Source organism: Betta splendens, chromosome 22 (assembly GCF_900634795.4).
Source record: "Betta splendens chromosome 22, fBetSpl5.4, whole genome shotgun sequence".
Classification (NCBI taxonomy): Eukaryota; Metazoa; Chordata; class Actinopteri; order Anabantiformes; family Osphronemidae; genus Betta; species Betta splendens.
This window is the reverse complement of record NC_040900.2, coordinates 1,479,115-1,497,123: the sequence shown is the minus strand read 5'-3', so window position 1 is coordinate 1,497,123 and position 18,009 is coordinate 1,479,115. Positions and strand designations below refer to the sequence as shown.

The following is an 18,009-nucleotide window of genomic DNA, read 5'->3' as shown; positions in this document are numbered from 1 at the left end:
GTCCAATCGGCTTGGACCGATGAGAGAGATTTCTTTTTGCTGTGAATTATTGGAAAAAAAAAGAGAAAAGAGAGAGACTGAAACATCTTCTGTGTGGTTGAAACATTCAATTGAATTAGGGAAATTGATCAGGTCAAAGTCTGCTCTGGGTGGTGAGATAACGGCTGCTGAGGGTCAGCTCGTGGAACTGTGGTTTTAGAGGGGCCCGGGTCTTAGAGCGACCTGAGGATGAGAAAACACTTCAAGGTAGACTCTGGCGCGTAGTCTGGCCGGGTCCCTTTTGTGGAGACATCCGTGGAAAGTATGTACAAAATCAATTAAAAGCTGAAATGCATTTTCTTATAAATGTGTGAAATTATGTGTGTTGGTTTATCAACTGCTTTTACGTGTTTGAAACAATTAGTAAATAATCAAAGTGATCAAAGAACAGAACCAAACACTTGATAAAGACAACTGACACACAGGGGTAACTATAACTTAGGGCAAACACTCAAAGAAAGACATTGAAGCACAGTAAACCATAAACACCTATAAATTAATCTAAACAATTCTATTCAAATCAAAACAAAACAGGACCAAAACCTAACTCCCCTTAATGGATGTGGACAGTGGTTCCCTCCAATAAACCGCTTACTGTATAAAATAGCCCAGAAACCACCCACCACCAGCCTCAAACCGTAACTAACGGTTTAAAGGGAAGTATAATAATTACACGTAAGTGTTAGGTCACAGTACAAAAGAACTAAATGTGCTACATGCTACAAACAGAACCAATGATGTGTCAACTAGGAAATGAACAAAATATGTTTACTGAAAATAAACCAAATAACCAAACAAGGTGTTTGTGAACTGTGTGGCAAAAGAGCTTGAATGTCAAGGCCCGCCGTGAGCAGACAGAAGTGAGGGACCCAAACGCACAGCTCAGAAAACAGGATTTAGCAGAAACCAGGTTTATTCATCATTATCCAGACGGCAGGCAAAAATGGGAGTTGGGCAGGCAATTGTCAAAAACCAGTCATCACACTATCCAGCAGAGGTACAGGCAGAGACAAGGCAAAACACAGTCACAACAGGCAAGAGTCAAAAACCAGAGACTTACTTGGACAGGGAATAGTAGGCTGACAAACTGAGTGCGCCACAACAACTGCCTGACAGAGAACAAAGGGACGGTGCTTAAAGGTGCCTGCACATGCAAAATTCACTTTCTGGACATTCTGGTACGTTTATTTGACTCCCTGGGTCACATTAAGACACTCCTGGTGTGTTAGGTACGCCCCCTACTTCTTTCACATTTTTGAGAGTTTATCCAATCCGCGTCTGCATTCGCTTGACCAATTACAGAACCAGCTTCGCCCCCCCCCAGACAAACCTGGACCCCTAAATGTACCTGAAACATTTTGTTTCAGTCACTCCAGTCACAGACAAAAGAAGAAGAAGTCACTCGCTGCGCAGTCTACCATAGGAGGTGGCTCTAATGCACCTTTCAGTTGGTTGCCACCCGCCATTTAAAAGGCAAAAGAAGAAGAAGTCACTCAGGTTGAAGAAGCGCCCACTTGCTGCTTCCCCAAACGTAAGTACATGCTTGATACCTATTTGATGTATGTACTCCAGAAGTTTCTCTGTTTATAATGTAGCTTCCCTCTTGTGTAAGGAAGGTGCTAGCGCGATGGTAGCGCAGCGTTAGCGGCTAGCGCTAACGCTAGTAAGTTGTGAGAGTCAGCTGTGTTTCTAATTACTACCGAGCCTGTCGTGTGTATGTTGTAGCCCGAGTAGACCAGTGAATTTAGGTTATTGCAAGTTCCATCTAAGTCTAACATGTGTGTTGTTGCTTATCTGGTCAGCTACTTTTAGCTGTAAACGTGACATGTTTTTTATATAGGCTGACGCATGCCAGCTACCGAAACGCGAGGAGGTTGCTTCTCAAACTGACACGCGGCTACCTTGTAGAAGAGTAGAAGAGTGCTCACCTCAGGAGCAAAGGTATGTACATTTAACAGCAGTATAATCATTTGTTGGCCAATATGCAGTTTTATTTGACAGAGATTTTGCATTTCACATTTCAGTAGTTGTGGTATTCATAATCTGATCTATATTATTGTCTATATATTTACTCTGTATGCAGTTGGTCAACTTATTTTGATATTTTAGTCTGGGTAATTTGTAACTCTAGTGTTATGGTGCAGATTATGTGGAAAATGTGATGGAGACCATCTTCAATAAAGTCCTGCTGGACTCAGGTTGTTCTATGGAGGACCTTGTAAACATCCCTGTCCCACCGGCCCTCTGAGCAGAATTTGAGCAACCTGACAGAAAGGAGGTCATTAATGTCATGCTAAGATTTAACAAACCAGCAGTATAAAATAAGTTGAAAACTCCAAACAACATTAAAACTGATCCAACTACCTCTATTTATTGTTTAGATCTGTAAAGGTTGTGAAGTACATAGGAAATACTGGTCATTTCATTAATCTGCTATTCTATATTTTTTATACCTTCTAGAGTGGTGTCAAGGAAAACAGCTGCATCCTCCATCTGTACAGCAGCTGCACTGCTTCCGATGTCTTCCAACACCTGAAGACAAAAAAGATCCTCACATCTCCCCAGCCAACTGCCCATGACTGTACCTGTTCCACTCCAGAAACTATGCTTTCAGCATAGCTATGAATCCTACCCATTCATTTTGTGGTCTGCAAATTGAACTGTGACGGTAACTTATCCAGCATTATAGTGCTGGTGCATTGGTTAAAAATAAAGTTGGCTTTGACTATTGCTGTTTCACTGAACTGTTTTTGTATGTATAAACCTAATGAGGGAAAACAGACAAATGTTTTATAATATTTTAGCTTTTATTGAGGTATTGCCAAAAAAAAAACAATAATTTAGGTATTTCACAGGTGGTCTAAGTCCAACATAGGTGCCTTGTCCCTCAGGAAACACTGCCCTGATCCAGACCAGGGAAGGTGGGATGACTTGGACTCTTTGCCCTAGAAGTCCCCAGCACCAGCTGACAAGACTTCTAGGCTAGATACCTGCAACAACTTGAGATACACACAGACATAGTACTGAAAAAAAACAATAACTACATTTCTATTAGTTATATATTAGCACTTGATATATCATACCTTACTAAAAGCAAAATATTAGGTCAATATATATTTAGAAACAAAACTCCCAGTTCCCAGGTACATTATGATTAATCTGTAAATAGTAAAATGTTCTAAAGTTTTTATGAATTTCTGAGATACTGATTTATTTCATGCATGTGTAATTGTCTGATATACTGTATATTAAATGTGTTCTGTAATGAATACACATTCAATCATACTGGCTCCAGTCCTGGATCATCAACCATACATGACAGTAGGTTTGGCAACTAGTTCAGGCGTCTTGAGGTAAGATTTATCGAAATTTTTATTTATCAATAAAAGTAATAAACACATGCAATATCTTGAAAGCAATAGTTGCTGTCACACCATGAATCTGTGGGCATTCACCGTTCCCACATTGGCACTTAATTACAGACAAATACGGCAAAATATAAGCTGCAGCTGAAGATCCCATTATAGAAAAATTATTTTCACACAGCAGCAGAACGAGAAATAAAAAAACATGTAAAAATGAGTTTATATTAGTTTATCAAGCTATGCTCCCAAACAAGCTGTAGTTGTGTTATGAATATTCTGTTGTATTAATTCAATTATTTACTGACCAAGAAGTCACTGATCTGGTACCAACTTCAACTAACTGCCCTAGTTTGGGCAGCGGATGATGTGAACTGGCTGCACAGCTTCTTGCTGCGTTGCCCTCCAAGAATGAAAGCTTCTGATGGATCCTCTACCAGATCCTCTAATGGGTCCTCTGCCAGATCCCCTACCAGATCCTCTTCCTAATTCCTTTAACGGGTCTTCTACCAGATCCTCTTCCTAATTCCTTTAACAGGTCCTCTACCAGATACTCTAAAAGGATAATTTTCACACGATTTACAGTGTCCCAGTTTCACCTCTTAGTGTTGCCAATGGACCAATCGCTGTAGAAAAGTACTTATGCCAGCGAGCTGCTATGCACATTTGTTTTATACTGTAACATGAGGCCTGGTGTTTTCTCCTCACTTAGAACCCTGCTGGGCACTTATCACTTATTAACACAATCAAAATGACTAATAGCCAAAATGACCAGTGGGCCTGATGTACCAGATCCTCTATCAAATCTTTTAACAGGTCCTCTATCAGATCCTTTGAAAGATCTTGTGGAAAATGACTAATAATCGCAAATGACCAACAGGCCTGATTTAGTAAATATATTTGATTTATTAACTTATTTAATGGTAAAAAATGTAATGCTGCATTTATATCAAACATTTTCATGAAGGTTTACATTAACTTTACACAGTATTGCCAGTTGTCACTAGCTTGCTGTTTTACTTAAATTAACATCATTTCTTCACATTAACATCATTAATTAACTAGATGTTAAAATAATAAAGTTAGGCCAAAATTAAAAAGACAAAACAAAAACATAATAAAACAAATTTAAGATAAAAACACGTGGAGGAAAATTTACAATGACAAAAGTAAATAATTAAAATAAGAAAGAGGAAGAATCTAAACAGAAATGAGTGATAAACAAAAGCTTTGTAATAATGAGGCAGCAGGGAACAGGAGCAGTGAAGAAATAAACAAGTTTATGAATCTAATCATCATCTTTGTCTCTAACGTTTCTGATCACTGTCACAGAGACCTTCACTGGTAAAATACTCAGTGTATCCCAAGTGCTAAAGAGTGGAAACAGTCTCTCAGTGAAAGTGTGTGTGAAGGTTTGTATGTGTGTGTTAGTATCAGGATCAGAGAAAGACAGTTTTCCTCTGTTCCAGTCCAGATTCACTCGGATCCTCTGGAACTTCTGCTGCTCTGGAAGATCAGTGAGTGGAGCTGGTGGTGACTGTGCTGAGAATTTACCATGAAGAAACCCTATTCCCCATAATCCAGGCCATAAGTCTCCCTCCCTCTGGACAAATTCTGGTAACACACCCAGTGCCCAATAGGAACTGTCTCCAACCTCCACATCCCAGCTGTGAGTCCCTGAGTTAAAACCCTCAGAGCCCAGGACAGAGGGGTAATCAAACCTCTCTGGATTCTCAGGAAGCTGCTGTTTGTCTCCTCCTCTCACACTGGTCAGATCTTCAGACAGGATCAGTCTTGGATGAGCAGTGTTTGGATCCAGAACCACAGGAGTGTAGGAGACCACGTCCTTCATCCTGTTCCAGATGTTGAAGCTCAGGTTGCCCAGATGTTTGGCCTGGTCTATCAGAGCTCCTGAGGGCAGCTGTGGATCCTCCAGCAGGGGGCGCTGCTGGACTCTTTCCACTGCAGCCTTGTAGTTGAGCAGGAAGGAGACGTCTTCAGCTCTCAGCTCCTCCTCTGTGGCTCTGACTGTGTCTGACAGAGCTGCTATGTCTCTGCTCAGAGCCTCCATCTTGTCCTTCATCCTCTGAGTCTTCTGCTCCTCTTCCTCCCTCAGTGCAGCCATCCTGGCCTCCTCTTCCTTTTTTAGAAAGCGGTGAAGCTTCTTAAACTGCTCCTTAATCTGCGTCTTTGTGTGTCGGGTCTGGACCTCAATGTGTTTTACTGTCTGATCAAACTCGTCTTTCACTTTCTGACACAGCTCCAGTTTGTCCTTTAAGGTTTTCAGAGATCTCTTCAGATTCTCTCTTTGATCGTCTGCAGCTTCATCAATGGGTCTGAATCTGTGGTCTTTGTGTTTCTTTGAATTTCTACAAACGAGACAAACTGGCTGCTGATGGTCCAGACAGAAGAGTCTGAGTTTCTCATGGTGCAGACTGCAGAGAGTCTCTGAAGATCTCTGAGCTCTGTCCTGTAAGAAGGACTCACACAGGTTCCTTAAGACCAGACTAACAGGTGGATTTTCTCTTGAAGATCTTCTCTTACACATTGGGCATTGCCGTGTTGGTTTCTCTATCCACCATGTCTTGAGACAGTCTCTACAGAAGCTGTGGCTACAGGACAGAACAACAGGTTCTGTAAAGACATCCTGACAGACTGGACAGCAGAGATCCTCCTCTGATCTGGAAGCCATTTAGTGTCTGAGTGAAGCTGAAACCAAACAAAGTCCAGTCAGTCATGGCTCCTCTTCCTCCTCATTTACTTTCACTGAGTTGTGTTAGAGTCAAACTCACCTTCAGTCTGTGGAGCGTCAGCAGCTTGAAGCAGCAGGTGGAGTTTCCCACTTTTCTCTTCTGGAGCTGGACTTACTCTGAGGAAGACTTCACTGCATATCTGATCAGTGTGGAACGAAAGGCCTCTTGTTTTACTAGTAAAAAAAATTGGTGAAAATATTTTCACCAGTTTTCTTTGAGAACAAGACAAAATTCATCAGTACCTGGACAAGTGGTGAAAATGAGAAAACACTCACTAAGAGGAGGAAACAGGATGCGGTACATGCACGTGATGCTGGGCACAGAGCAGATGTTTTCCCCAATAGGGGGGTGTCACAGCACATGGTCTTGTGTGTTCTAGTAGTTGGAGCATGACAAACTAAACCTAGCTCCAAAAGTAGTAAAGCAGAGCACAGCTGATCTGAGCAACCTTTGTTGCTCAGTGTTTGTAGCAGCAGGACATTGAACAGGAAATCATTCTCCACATGTGAGAAATTAAAAAAAGTAAAATAAAAGTCTCGTGAGGTGAACTGGGACGTTATATGAGCACAGAATATGTGAAGATTGTAACCAAACTGCAACAGAAGTGGACACATCCTGGTCTGGCTGTCACGTCACGTGACCTTCTGATCATCTGTTCAACACGCTGTGACGTTCTTCAATTCAAATCCAGTCTCGCGGGAGTTCCTTTCATAGCAACGCTGCTGGATACGAGCAGCGCGCTCACTGTGGCGGATTAAAAACAATAACAACCAACGTCCTGTAGAGGTAATTGGTGTATTTCTGCTTAAACGGCCAATTACGCTTATGAAAAGTGTCTAATGGCGCATTAAGCTAAACACGCGTTGACGGAAGTCTGGCTGAAGTCGCCTTGTGTCATTAGCTAGCGAAGTGCTCGCTGCTTTGCTAGTATGTTAGCTTGTAAATGTAACGGGCTCACGCAAACGTTTGCGACTCTGTTTCTGTCAGATACAACGGGCTTTGCACTGTTCCTTGGCGATATCACGGATAAACGGCAGTTACGTAATGTAATGACAACAATATGCATCTAATACAAAGTGTAGCCGTTTGTGTGTAATAAAGCTAACTAACAGCCACCTGTTGCTAGCTAAATAACTAACCGAAAAAGAAGGCGAGACTTTATTAATCACACGATGGGTGAATTCAGCAGCACCAATGAAACATGCTTGCTCACCTGCTTTGTTTGTCAGTTAACGCTGATTTAGTAGAGTTAACGGAACAATGTTTTGTTGTATGCATTTGAAACCACTTTGCCTTCATCCTTGTTTTTGCTGTCCTATAGCAAAGTTTACAGTTCCTCCTATAAAACTGGATACAAAGCATTTAGCCGAGCCTTCTGAATTTGTTAATGAAATTTACGTTAATAATAAATGTTTAACTTGTCATGATGTTTTACCATCAGTTGTAATTGAGAAACTTTGGAGATAAACATGTTTTGTGTCTGTAATGTTTTGTTTAATTCATTTTTAAATGTGTTTTATTTAAGGCGTTTTCTACAAAACCCGAACTTTGTGACCTTCATAAATGTATGATTTTGCATCAATAGAGAGAATGTTAGCTGAGGCTCGTTACTCAAAGCAGATGCAGCTGATGAGAAAACCTTGCTGTAGGAATCCTTGTTGAAGAGGCGCTGATTTGATATTTTACTGAATGGAGGTCGAGCGTCTGTTTGTGGGGACCTGAAAACTATAATACAAACCCTCACAGAGTTGGGGCTTCTTAGGTGTAGTTCACGTGCTTGGTGTTTGCACAGTAGAATAGAAGGCGGTTCTACTTACTGTGTTTGCTGCTTCGCTTCACACAGGATGGCCACATTCCCTCAGCCGCCAGCAGATGGAGGCGAGAGTCATTCTGTTGGACAAACACCCAGAAACCAAGCAGGAGCTCAAAGTCAGCACAGTGTTGGCCATGACTGGAGGCAGCCCAGGACGGTCACAGGTGGCTCGGAGCTTCAGAGACCAGGGGGGCACTCGTTGCACCTAGGTGAGAGTGTGTGTGTGTGTGTGTGTGTGTGTGTGTGTGTGTGTGTGTGTGTGTGTGTGTGTGTGTGTGTGTGTGTGTGTGTGTGGAACTCGTGATTCAGAAATGTGAATAATGGAAATCTGTCACTATGGGTGAAGTAACAAATCATACATATACTGTATAGGAATGGGAAATGGCATTTCTAATTGCCTACCGGTAGTTTATATCAGAGGTTTATAATACATTAAGGCCTTTTAAAAATAAAGTTATAAGCTGTTTATTGGTGCCTATGCTTAACGTTCTGTGTTTTTGGTGTCATCAGAGTTTCAGGACAGTAACCTATCTCCAGCGCTTTCCCTGTTGCCTTCAGTCTCTGTTGAACACAACTTCACTGAATATTCATTATTCCACCAAAGTGATAATGAATTTGCCCCTTTGAGGTAAAAAATTATTTATTTTAATGATTCTGTAAACACAATTTTGTACATTTGAATGTTTTAATAAAACCTTGTGTTTTCATTTGACCAGAGCGTACCCTGATGTTTCCACGGCATCTGAGATGTTTCACTTTCCACCCCATGATCAGAGCACTCAAGCATCTGAGCATGAGTCATTGTCTCAACACCCTTTGGCACAGGCAAGCATTTTTTCTGAAGAAGGAGCAAGCTGCTTTGTGTCTCAGGATAGTTTGTCGCCACAGGATGAAGCCAAACAAGTGAAAAATGCTCACTCTGATCTAATTCCAGTAGATAACAGAGAAGCAGCAGGCAGTCTAGTAGGAGAGCCTCCTGAAGATGAGCTTTTTTTTCTGAGGAAGGATGTTTCTGTGAAGCAACTTCTGGGCCGCCTTCAGGAAGATGTTGGTATGCTAAGCAGCAGTAGTGCAGTTTCCTCTGATTCTGGGAATTCTATGAAGAGCATTACGTATTTGGATGAAGGGCCTAAAAAAAACAACCATCGCATGATTGAAAGAGAAGGTCCTCCAGGTGAAGCCTCTCTCCCACAGCAGCAAACACAGCAACCCAACATACTTACAAAACCTGAGCAGTCACAAGCGCTGTCGTCTGAGGTCTGTAACATCACCATGGGGTCACGCAGCACTCAACCCGATGACAGTACACAACAGCTGCACAGAGAGCTGGTGTCTGAGGCTGGAAGGCGTTGTGCTCATGAAACTGTATCTAAAAACCTGCAGCAGCAAAGCCCATCACTACCTGGTCAGTCTCTTACACCAAATCCCACAGAGACGCCTGAGGACAAGTTGGGAGTGAGGAGAATTAATCAGCCTGTGCCTGGGACGGGGCCATTTTCTACAGGTATAACACAGACTCACAGAGAACAAGACCTCTGGTTTTCAGGAAACCAAACAGGCATTGATGGGTCCTTCCTAGGCTTCCTTCCGCAATCTCAGTCCACTCCAGGGGTTTTTAAATGGCCACCAAAATCCACGGACAAAGCTCAATTAGGGCAACTTTCTGATGTGCAGTCCAGTGAAGATAATTCATGTCAAACAAACACTGGCATCTCCCCACAACCAGCGGTTCCTGTGCCTGCAGCAACTCTGTGCCAAGAGGAAGCTACCACTGCAGAAGTCCAGTCTCTCCCAAGTCTCAACTATATGCAGAAAGTAGATGCTTGGAGGGCAAACCAGAGTTCAGGCAAGACGTCACTCTTTGACAGCCTGGCACTGCAGGGGTTTTCTGGTGTTTCTCCTAAAAAGAAAGCTTATGACGCAGTGTCTGACACCTTGAATCACATCCTCACTCAGCACGTGAAGAATCTACAACCTCCGGTTTCAAGTGCTGCTAAGCAGACTGTCACACAGAGCTCCCCAGCTCCCTCTGGTGCTTCCTCTCCAACCAGAGGGGAGGCAGTGGGCAGTGCTCCCAATGACCGAGAACTCAGCAAGTCTGGAGCTCGACCCTCGTCTTCTCCGTTTGGCAGGTCACAGTCCCACTCCTCACTAAGCACCGTCGTCATGTTGGTGCAGAGAGATCAGCACACAGACAGACCTGCAGAAAACAAGATGCTTGATGAGCAGCAGATCAGCCGCACTGTTCAACCCTCACCTCTAATGAGCCTCGGTCACTTCAGTGATGTGTCTGTTGACAAAGACGTAGCACTCTCAAGTTCCCAAGACAGTTACAACAGTGGAATAAAGTTAGCAACTTCTGTGGGAGCTTCTTCAGTCACCAGTCTAGATGTCGATAATTATGCCCCATACTGGACTTCAAAACTGTCAACACCACCACCTCGGGCCAGGGCTCGAGAGCTCAACATCGAAGAACGAATTCCGGTAACTGAAAGTTAATAATACTGCATGTAAAATATGTCTAGAATAAAATAAATGTCCCCTGAACTATTTTCAAGTACATGTGAAATACAGATGTAAAGGTTGCTATCAGTACACTATATGCTGCTGTTCTTTATCCTGCAGTTGTACCTTCATAACCTGGGTATTGACCAGTCTCCCTCTGCAATCCTGACTCCATTTGTACCCAGAGGGCCAATCAGGGAGCCTGAATTCTCTCCAACTGATCTCTGTACAATTAAAGGATCGGTTGGAACCCCGTCCAAGAGTACACAGCCTTCAGAAGGTAGATAGTGTCAGTACTGAACTTCAACTGTGGAATGCTAATTTTATATTGTGTATATATGTCTTTATGATTGAGGGTAGATTAAACATGTTGTCATTTTGTTCTTTCAGGTGGTAGCCCCCATAAAGGAGAGTTTTCCAGGTCCAGCATTCTTTCCGTGGACTCTAGTGTTTCCATTCCACTTAGCCTTGATAGTCTTGGAGCAGCTGTTCTTCTTCCAGAGCAGATACAGGGATCTTGTACTTCATCAGACACAGAAACCCAGAGTCAGCGCAGACTGGCATCCTCCTCCCAATCTGATGATGAGTGTAAGGCCAGCCAACAGCAGGAGGACTGTAGTTTAACCAGCAGCCAGAACACTGAGCAGACAGCTGGCGGGTTTGACTCAAAGGCCAGCGATGTAAAAGGACACGTTGTGTCACCCATGCAGCCAAACCGTCATCTGGATCAAAGTGCAGATGATTCCTTTGTGAGCTCGAAGGCCTTGTGGGAGATCCGTAAACTCCTTTCTCAGGCAGAGAATGTGGTGTCTGCTGCCACCTCTGCAGCTTCTTCAGCGTCTGCTGCGCTGCCGCGTTTGCTCTCTGATAGTAATGTTTTCCTCTCGACGAACAAGAAAGCCACCGGGCTCCAGAACTCCTTTCTTTCAGCCTCATCCTCCTCTGCAGCTGAAGATACCAGGAATTGGTCCTCCTTCCTGGGAGCCAGGTCATCATCTGACTCTATGCTGATCTCAGAGAGACCAAGACAAAGCTCTGTGGGTGGAGACAGAGTCGCCACCTCATGGCAACCTGTTTATCCATCAACACAAGCCCTTGCTGCAGAGAGGGAGCCACAAGATGGTACTGCAGACTCATCTGCCCTCTCCAAATCGGCGCGACGGGCAGAGCCTGAAGGCTGCAGCGCTGCACCCCCAGCACAGCCACCGGTCGTAAAGCCTCTCCCTTCTGTGAGTACAGAGGGTCCAGAGGAGGAGAAAGCTAGCGTAGGAGGCTCTGCAGGGAGCGACTCCTCCTCACCCATCCTGGGGGACATGGACCAGGGAGCGGGTAGTGATGGAAGCAGTGAGAGCTCACTGGCCGTTCGAGTAGCTAAGTTACTGCGGAGCGACTCTCCGGCCACGATGGTGTCTAGTACAACCAGCAGCACTGACCAGGAGGAGAACAAAGCTAGAGGTAGGAAAGCATTCATTTATATATACTGAACACTCCTCATGCCAAACTAACGGCTCAGGAATAAGTTTGTTTTGACGTTGCAGAGTGGATCAGGCAGACGGTCTCTGGACAACAGTGCCAGTCTTTGGAGCTGAACAAAGAAGATAGAGAGCGGATCGAAGAGATCAAGAGAGAGCTGCTGTTGAAAAAGCCAGTAAAGGTAAAATTTCTGCTCAGCTGCTTCTTTCCCCTTTACATAATCAGTCACACTTATAAACTTGCAGTAAATTGTCAAAGCGTGTTTTTAATATTGTTGTCTCCTTAATGTCTGGACAGCACAGATCTCACTCGTAAGGTAACTGGTGTGTCTGCTTCCTACAGAGCTGAGCGCTTAAGTTTAATAATTAACTTAGAGGTTTGGTTGCTGTGTTGCCTTATCCGTGCATGTTAGACCATTGAACCAAATGGTTCCAGTGATGTTTGCTCTACACTGAACCAGTTTGAAGTGAACCTTTTGCAGTGATAAATCTAATCACAGGTTAAAGGTTTTGCTCTGCCTGAATGTGCTGTTTTTCTTATTTCAGAGCCAGGGCAGCACAGACACAGAGAGCAGTGCATCATCCAGTCTTCAAGCTCCAATGAGCGAAGGCCAATGTCAGCAAACAGAGCTCTCAGCCCTCAGGGACACGAACCTGACACGTCCAGGTCTCAGCACAGACCTCCTGGGCCCTAGTGTTCAGCCTATGAACTCTCCTTGTCCAGATTTAGAAGCTCAAGTACGTGAAATTGCAGCCAGAGAAGGAGTTGCCCTCCCTAAAACAAAGCCTCTGGCTATAACGTCCATCACTATCGCCACCAGGAGGCGCTCCACCTCACCCTCTTCACCCACGTCACCTGCACCTCCCTTCAGCCCAGCCCCAGAGCCGCTCCACCTCGCTGAGCTCTCCACAGGAGCAGTTGACCAGCCTCAGGCTAACTGGGAGCTTCCCCCAACTCAGGATGAGTACCAGGAAACAAGCCAAAGACGCTTCACTCAAAACCAAACCCTGACGTCAGGATATCAGGAGAGGCAAAACACATTTGGAGGCCAATTTGAAGAATGTCCTCTACCCTTGAAAGATTTGGATAGAGAAGACCTGAATGTCCACAAACGCTTTGTTTCTGACGGCCTTGGAGCCGAGCAGTCCGCAGTCTCCACCACCTCTGAGTCTCCTGCTAAGACTGGTCACATCTCTCACGTTCATCTCACTCTGTCTCCCAAAGATCACAGCTTGAACTTTGCTCCATCCAGTGACGCAGCTGATGTCACGAGGCTGCAAAGACAGGAATCGGTTCCCCTCAGACATGTTCCTTCTGATCCCAGCAGTCCAGACGAAGGTGTTGGTTTGTCCAGTCCACCGGAGTGGTTCGACTCCACAAAGCCAAAAGGCCAGCGAGGCACCGCTCACCTGTTTAAAGCCGTGGTTACCCAGGAAAGAAGCATCTCCACATCCACACAGCACAGACCTGAGGTTTCCCCAAAGAACGTGACCACTGAGTCACCAGGTAGGCGTGTTACCAAGAGCATTTAATAAACCGGTATCTGAAGGAGCTTTATTTGACTGTGATTTGTTTTATTGCTGTGGTCCTACAGAACACAATGTTAGACCGTTTTATACAGAGTGGAGGGAAAAATACTTAATATTTACTCTAGAGAAACTGGGGTTAGATTAGTGTCTCATGCCTGTTGGATCCCTTAGACATACTGTATTTAAAACTATTGTGCTCCTGACCAACCTGCGGTAAAGCTTGGTGGCAGCAGAGGCACCAGCACAAAGTCCTGTTTAGGTCATGGGAATCTGAGACACGAGTTGCATCATTCACACTCTAACCACGAGGCAGCATCAGATCTGATCCATGAACCTGTGTGGTCAGAGCATAAGCTGCCCCCTCTGTCCGTGTTGTTACAGGCAGCGGGAGCCCCACATTGGGGCCGGTCCTTTTTTACTTCCAAGCCTTTAAATGCCTGTGCGCAATCTTCTTTGTTAATGAAGTGTTCTTTCATTTAAAGTGTAAATGTTTTTTGTGGTGTGTATTGATGACTGACGTGTCATTGTGCGTGCACTGCCTCCACCCAAAGCTGTGCCTGTCCTGCTGCCTTACAAACCTCGTGGCAGTGAGGAGCTCTTCTACGTCCCTCAGACAGACGCTGGTGTCTTTTCCACAGACGCCTCTGACACCACCATGGAGAGCTCACACACAGGTATCAGGACATAACTGAGCAGCTTTGGTTAGAGGTGACGCTGTCGTTGACTCAGACTCATACTACTATACAGCATCCCATGTTCCTCCATCCTGTCAATATAAAAGGGAAATAATATTATTTACATTTAAGCTGTAGAATCAGGTACTGTTGACTTTGTCTTGTAGTTTAGTCGAGTCCTTTTAACAGTTAATTGAACAAGATAGGTAATGTGTTAATGCTAATATTAATGTTGGGTAGTAATTGTTGTTTTGCATCCTGGACCTGGCTCAACATAAAAAATGGTAGAAAAGAAAGCCATCGAGGAGTTTTAGAAATGAAGCAGGTTTTGAATGTAGAGAAGCTCCGTATTGTCAGTTGAGTCAGTGAATAAGGAGCCTCAGCTCTCATCTACCAAATGTCTGTGAGAGAAGCAGCTGGTCTATTGTAAAGTACACCAGCAGCACATTGATTATTCATGTTCAGGGGCAGAGTCAGACAAAGGCAGAGCTGGGCCCAGCAGACGCAAGGACAGGGGACCCGAGGCTCCATGTTTTTCAGCATCTTCTGTTCCTTGGTGATTTTTCCCGGGAGAATTATTTGTGTTTGTCAGAAATTAGACCATTCTGTCTCCTACATACACTGAGGAGGTCCCATAATAAAATAACAAGCTGGCTTTAACTCTTTCAGGCTCGGATGATGCTGTTCCTCCACGCTTCAGTAGTGAGGTCCTAGGGCACCAGGACCCGGGTTTGGACCGTGGAGTAAACATCAGACACACAGAGGGCATCTACAGCAAGAGGCTCAGAATGCAACGTGAGCACACAGGTGAGCAAGGTTTAAATGCAGTTTATATATTCAGTCCCCAGATATGATCCCCCATCTATTCTTTGTATCAGCAGATAAATGTTCACAGACAGATTTCGGGCAAACTTCAGCAGCACCATCTCGGGTATCAGTTGCTTTTACTCGACTGCCTTCATCGAGCCAACAAGAAGGCACAAAGAGAGACCAGGGGACCAGCCCGGTCCAGTTCCCTAGTTATGAGCCAAGCAGAAGGGACTTTCAGCCTGTTCTTGTAGATGTGGTCCACGACAGAGGCAGACGCAAAACCCAACGCTCTGTCCCTGAGGCAGGACGAGAGCGGGATCAGCAGAGGAGGGACCCTGATGTTTCTCAGTCCACCTCCCAGCAAACAGGCAGCAATCTGGACCAGCTGTGGCAGAGGTTCTGTGACCGGTGGACTTTGGAGGAGGCACGACCGACCAGGGACCGAGAAGCATCACTGCTGGAACGTCTCGAGCGCCTGTCGCGTCTTATTAACAGCACAAGGGCTGCTGATGGGTCAGAGCAGCAACAGAAGGAATATTCTGCTTCTTATTCCACAAGACAGAAGCTAGAAAAGCAGAGAGGAGATGCAGCAAAGAAAGAAAGGAGGCGTTCTGACACCAGAGAAACGGAGAGGAACCTCAGAGGAAGCCGAGGAGCAGAAGATGCTCACGTCTGGACACGGACGCTCCAGGAGGAGGAGGAGGAGGACAGTCATGCCTCCAGCCTCTCCCACAGCTCCTTGCACAGTCAGCATCTCTGTCCTGCAGACAAAGACGAGACGGAGACGCTGTCCACCACCTCCAGCTCCATGTCCACCATCGACACGGCGCGACTTATCCGAGCGTTCGGTGCTCACAGAGTCCAGCACCTGAAAAGCAGCTCCAGCCTCAGTAAACTGTACAGCGCCATCAACAGGCAGAAAGACGGAAGGGAGCAGAGGAGAGGCAGAAACCCAGACTCCATCGTCATCCAGTCAGAGAACACAGTCACCGACGAATCAGTCGCTGCTGATTCAGCCAGCTCTTATTCTCTGCCCTCACACCATGGCCTCTCTAGGTCTCTGGCTGCCAAGAGGAGCGTTAGGCTGGTCAACAAAGGCATTCAGGCAGGTCAGTCCAGTACATCACCCTGATTCAACCACTTGAAGACTAGACAAATTAAAAACACGTTGGGTTGTGGTGAACACGTTTCTTTAAAGCACCGTTGTTCCTCAGGTGACCTGGAGATTGTCAGTAACGGGACCCGACGCCACACTAGAGACGTTGGAACCACTTTCCCTTCGCCTCGTGAAAGTGGAGCTGCGAGGACAATCTCATCTTCCTCGTACAGCATGGAGAGAGGAAGAGGAGGGAAGAGGAGCCCTTCAAAGAGTCAAACATTACAACAGAGAAAGAGCAAGAGGAGCTCATCAAAACGTTACCCTCAAGGTAGATGAAAGGTGTATCTCTAGTCTGATCACAACCTAATGTTTTGTGTGTGGCTGTCTCATTGTATGTATGTATGTGGAATGCTGTTTCTAGAATACAGGAAGTTACTGTATTGGTTTGTCTCACTCAGGTGTGTCTTGGTTCATCTCTGCTGACAACCTGAGCTCGGACGCAAAGAAGGAGAACCAGCCAGAGGAGTCGACATGGAGGCCGAGCACAGCCTGGTTTGAGCTGTACAGCAGGAGACACCCGTGGAGAGAACCGCTCAGACAGAGACAAGTCCATGAGGACAGAAACCAACAGCCCTCATCGATCCATGATACTGAGACAGATCCAGAGCCTAGAACCAAAACGACGTCCTCTGGTCTGGCTCGCGTCTCCCTTCAGGTTTCTATTTGCTTTGTTTCACCTTCTTAGGTTCAAGACGTGTTACAATGCAGCTAATGCTCTGTTCATCCTGCAGGAGGCGCTGGAGATGCGGCGTCCAGAGTTCATCTCTCGCTCCAGACAGAGGGTGAGGCGTCTGGCTCTGCAGGTGGAGGAGAGAAGGCTGGAGTCCGTCTTCCTCAGGGAGAGGGACGAGTACCAGCCCACAGGACGGAGGAGGCTGCCGAAGCCTGCGGGTGAGTAACAGGCTGAAAACAGCCTGCGCTGCTCGTTGGGTCTGAGGGTTGACTGGTGGATGCTGCTGCTGGAAGTGTCTCAGAATGAGTACAAAACCTCTAACCAACATGGTGGTGGTGGTTTACAAGTTTTATTTTTACTATTGTTCTTCAAATGTTTTACCATGGCAACAAACTAATCAATTCAGATGCTGTTTAGGCACTGGTTTCCTCAGAAGAGCTGTTCCCAGGAAGGAAATGATCCAGAGATCCAAACAGTAAGACACTTTACTCTACTATTATGACTGTAAAATAAAAAATAAACAGTATTTCAGGAACACAAAGTATTTCTTGAGCTTTTTTGATCATTTACTATAATTCTATATTTTAATTTTAAGATTTTAAAAGGCCTTGAGTTTTTTTTCTCCATATCAATAACAATGATCTGAGTCATAAAAATGAACACGTTACTAGTCAAAAAAATAAGTTTTAAGTTTAATTAAAATCTACTTTTTTATGTCAATCAAAAATAAATAGAAACCACTTGTGTTTCTTGTGCAGGATCTATGAGAATCTGCCAGAGGTGCAGCGAAGGAAAGAGGAAGAACGGAGGAAAGCTGAGTATCGGTCGTATCGCCTCAATGCCCAACTCTACAACAAGGTAATGACTTCATTAGTGGAGAGAAACCTTAGCAGCATAGGCGGAAATATTAATAAACAAAAAATCAGCATAAGCAAATAAATGAAATTCAGACAGTTTATCAAAACCTTTTTATTTTTCAGAGAATCACCAGCCGTGTCCTGGGCAGAACAGCGTGGCAGTAATTTTAAATTAGCTCTAGCTTAAATCTGTGAAACAGTTTGAGTAGTTTCAAAACTGAACAACCAAACCTACCTAATGTTTTTATTTATTTGTGATAAGTTTTTAATTTTAAAATTATGTAGAAAACTAGACTTTTAATGAAACAATGGACTGTTTTAAACATTTTTAATAAAACAATTAACTATTTCAGATTCTTGCA

The 18,009-nt window shown here is 44.6% G+C and overlaps 2 protein-coding genes and 1 long non-coding RNA gene across 8 annotated transcripts; 2 read left to right on the top strand and 1 right to left on the bottom strand.

The window, feature by feature from the left end:
• Positions 1-162: 162 nt before the first annotated feature.
• On the top strand, positions 163-2,769 carry LOC129603594 (uncharacterized). Its single transcript, XR_008693661.1, has 3 exons — positions 163-1,570; positions 1,880-1,980; positions 2,500-2,769. It is a non-coding gene; the product is annotated as an uncharacterized LOC129603594 (long non-coding RNA).
• Positions 2,770-4,291: 1,522 nt separating this feature from the next.
• Positions 4,292-8,109, bottom strand: LOC114848062 (nuclear factor 7, ovary-like). 2 transcript variants are annotated; one of them, XM_029138222.3, is made up of 3 exons: positions 7,972-8,109; positions 6,194-6,327; positions 4,292-6,110 (listed from the first exon to the last, which is right to left on the bottom strand). In XM_029138222.3, exon 3 carries the CDS (start codon positions 6,091-6,093, stop codon positions 4,690-4,692), a length of 1,404 nt encoding a protein of 467 aa, XP_028994055.1. In that variant the 5' UTR covers positions 6,094-6,110; positions 6,194-6,327; positions 7,972-8,109; the 3' UTR covers positions 4,292-4,689. The 2 variants fall into 2 exon arrangements, with proteins under 2 accessions (XP_028994055.1, XP_055361564.1); XM_055505589.1 differs by lacking the exon at positions 7,972-8,109 and adding an exon at positions 6,430-6,696.
• On the top strand, positions 6,807-17,999 carry alms1 (ALMS1 centrosome and basal body associated protein). 5 transcript variants are annotated; one of them, XM_029138186.3, is made up of 17 exons: positions 6,807-6,940; positions 7,998-8,176; positions 8,478-8,595; positions 8,684-10,451; positions 10,593-10,752; positions 10,863-11,927; positions 12,011-12,126; positions 12,491-13,451; positions 14,026-14,148; positions 14,818-14,955; positions 15,027-16,067; positions 16,173-16,385; positions 16,516-16,772; positions 16,849-17,008; positions 17,208-17,265; positions 17,549-17,648; positions 17,771-17,999. In XM_029138186.3, exons 2-17 carry the CDS (start codon positions 7,999-8,001, stop codon positions 17,810-17,812), a joined length of 6,498 nt encoding a protein of 2,165 aa, XP_028994019.1. In that variant the 5' UTR covers positions 6,807-6,940; position 7,998; the 3' UTR covers positions 17,813-17,999. The 5 variants fall into 5 exon arrangements, with proteins under 5 accessions (XP_028994019.1, XP_028994023.1, XP_040925314.2 ...); XM_029138190.3 differs by lacking the exon at positions 6,807-6,940 and adding an exon at positions 7,182-7,200 and having other exon boundaries at positions 7,998-8,131; XM_041069380.2 differs by lacking the exon at positions 6,807-6,940 and having other exon boundaries at positions 14,818-14,943; positions 15,030-16,067.
• Positions 18,000-18,009: the final 10 nt, after the last annotated feature.

Bases quoted from the DNA above. Each gene is read 5' to 3' on its own strand.
- LOC114848062 (XM_029138222.3), bottom strand. From the start codon at position 6,093: ATGGCTTCCAGATCAGAGGAGGATCTCTGCTGTCCAGTCTGTCAGGAT.
- alms1 (XM_029138186.3), top strand. From the start codon at position 7,999: ATGGCCACATTCCCTCAGCCGCCAGCAGATGGAGGCGAGAGTCATTCT. The intron at 10,753-10,862 runs GTAGATAGTGTC...TTGTTCTTTCAG, and splicing joins GAGTACACAGCCTTCAGAAG to GTGGTAGCCCCCATAAAGGA. The intron at 16,773-16,848 runs GTTTCTATTTGC...TTCATCCTGCAG, and splicing joins TGGCTCGCGTCTCCCTTCAG to GAGGCGCTGGAGATGCGGCG.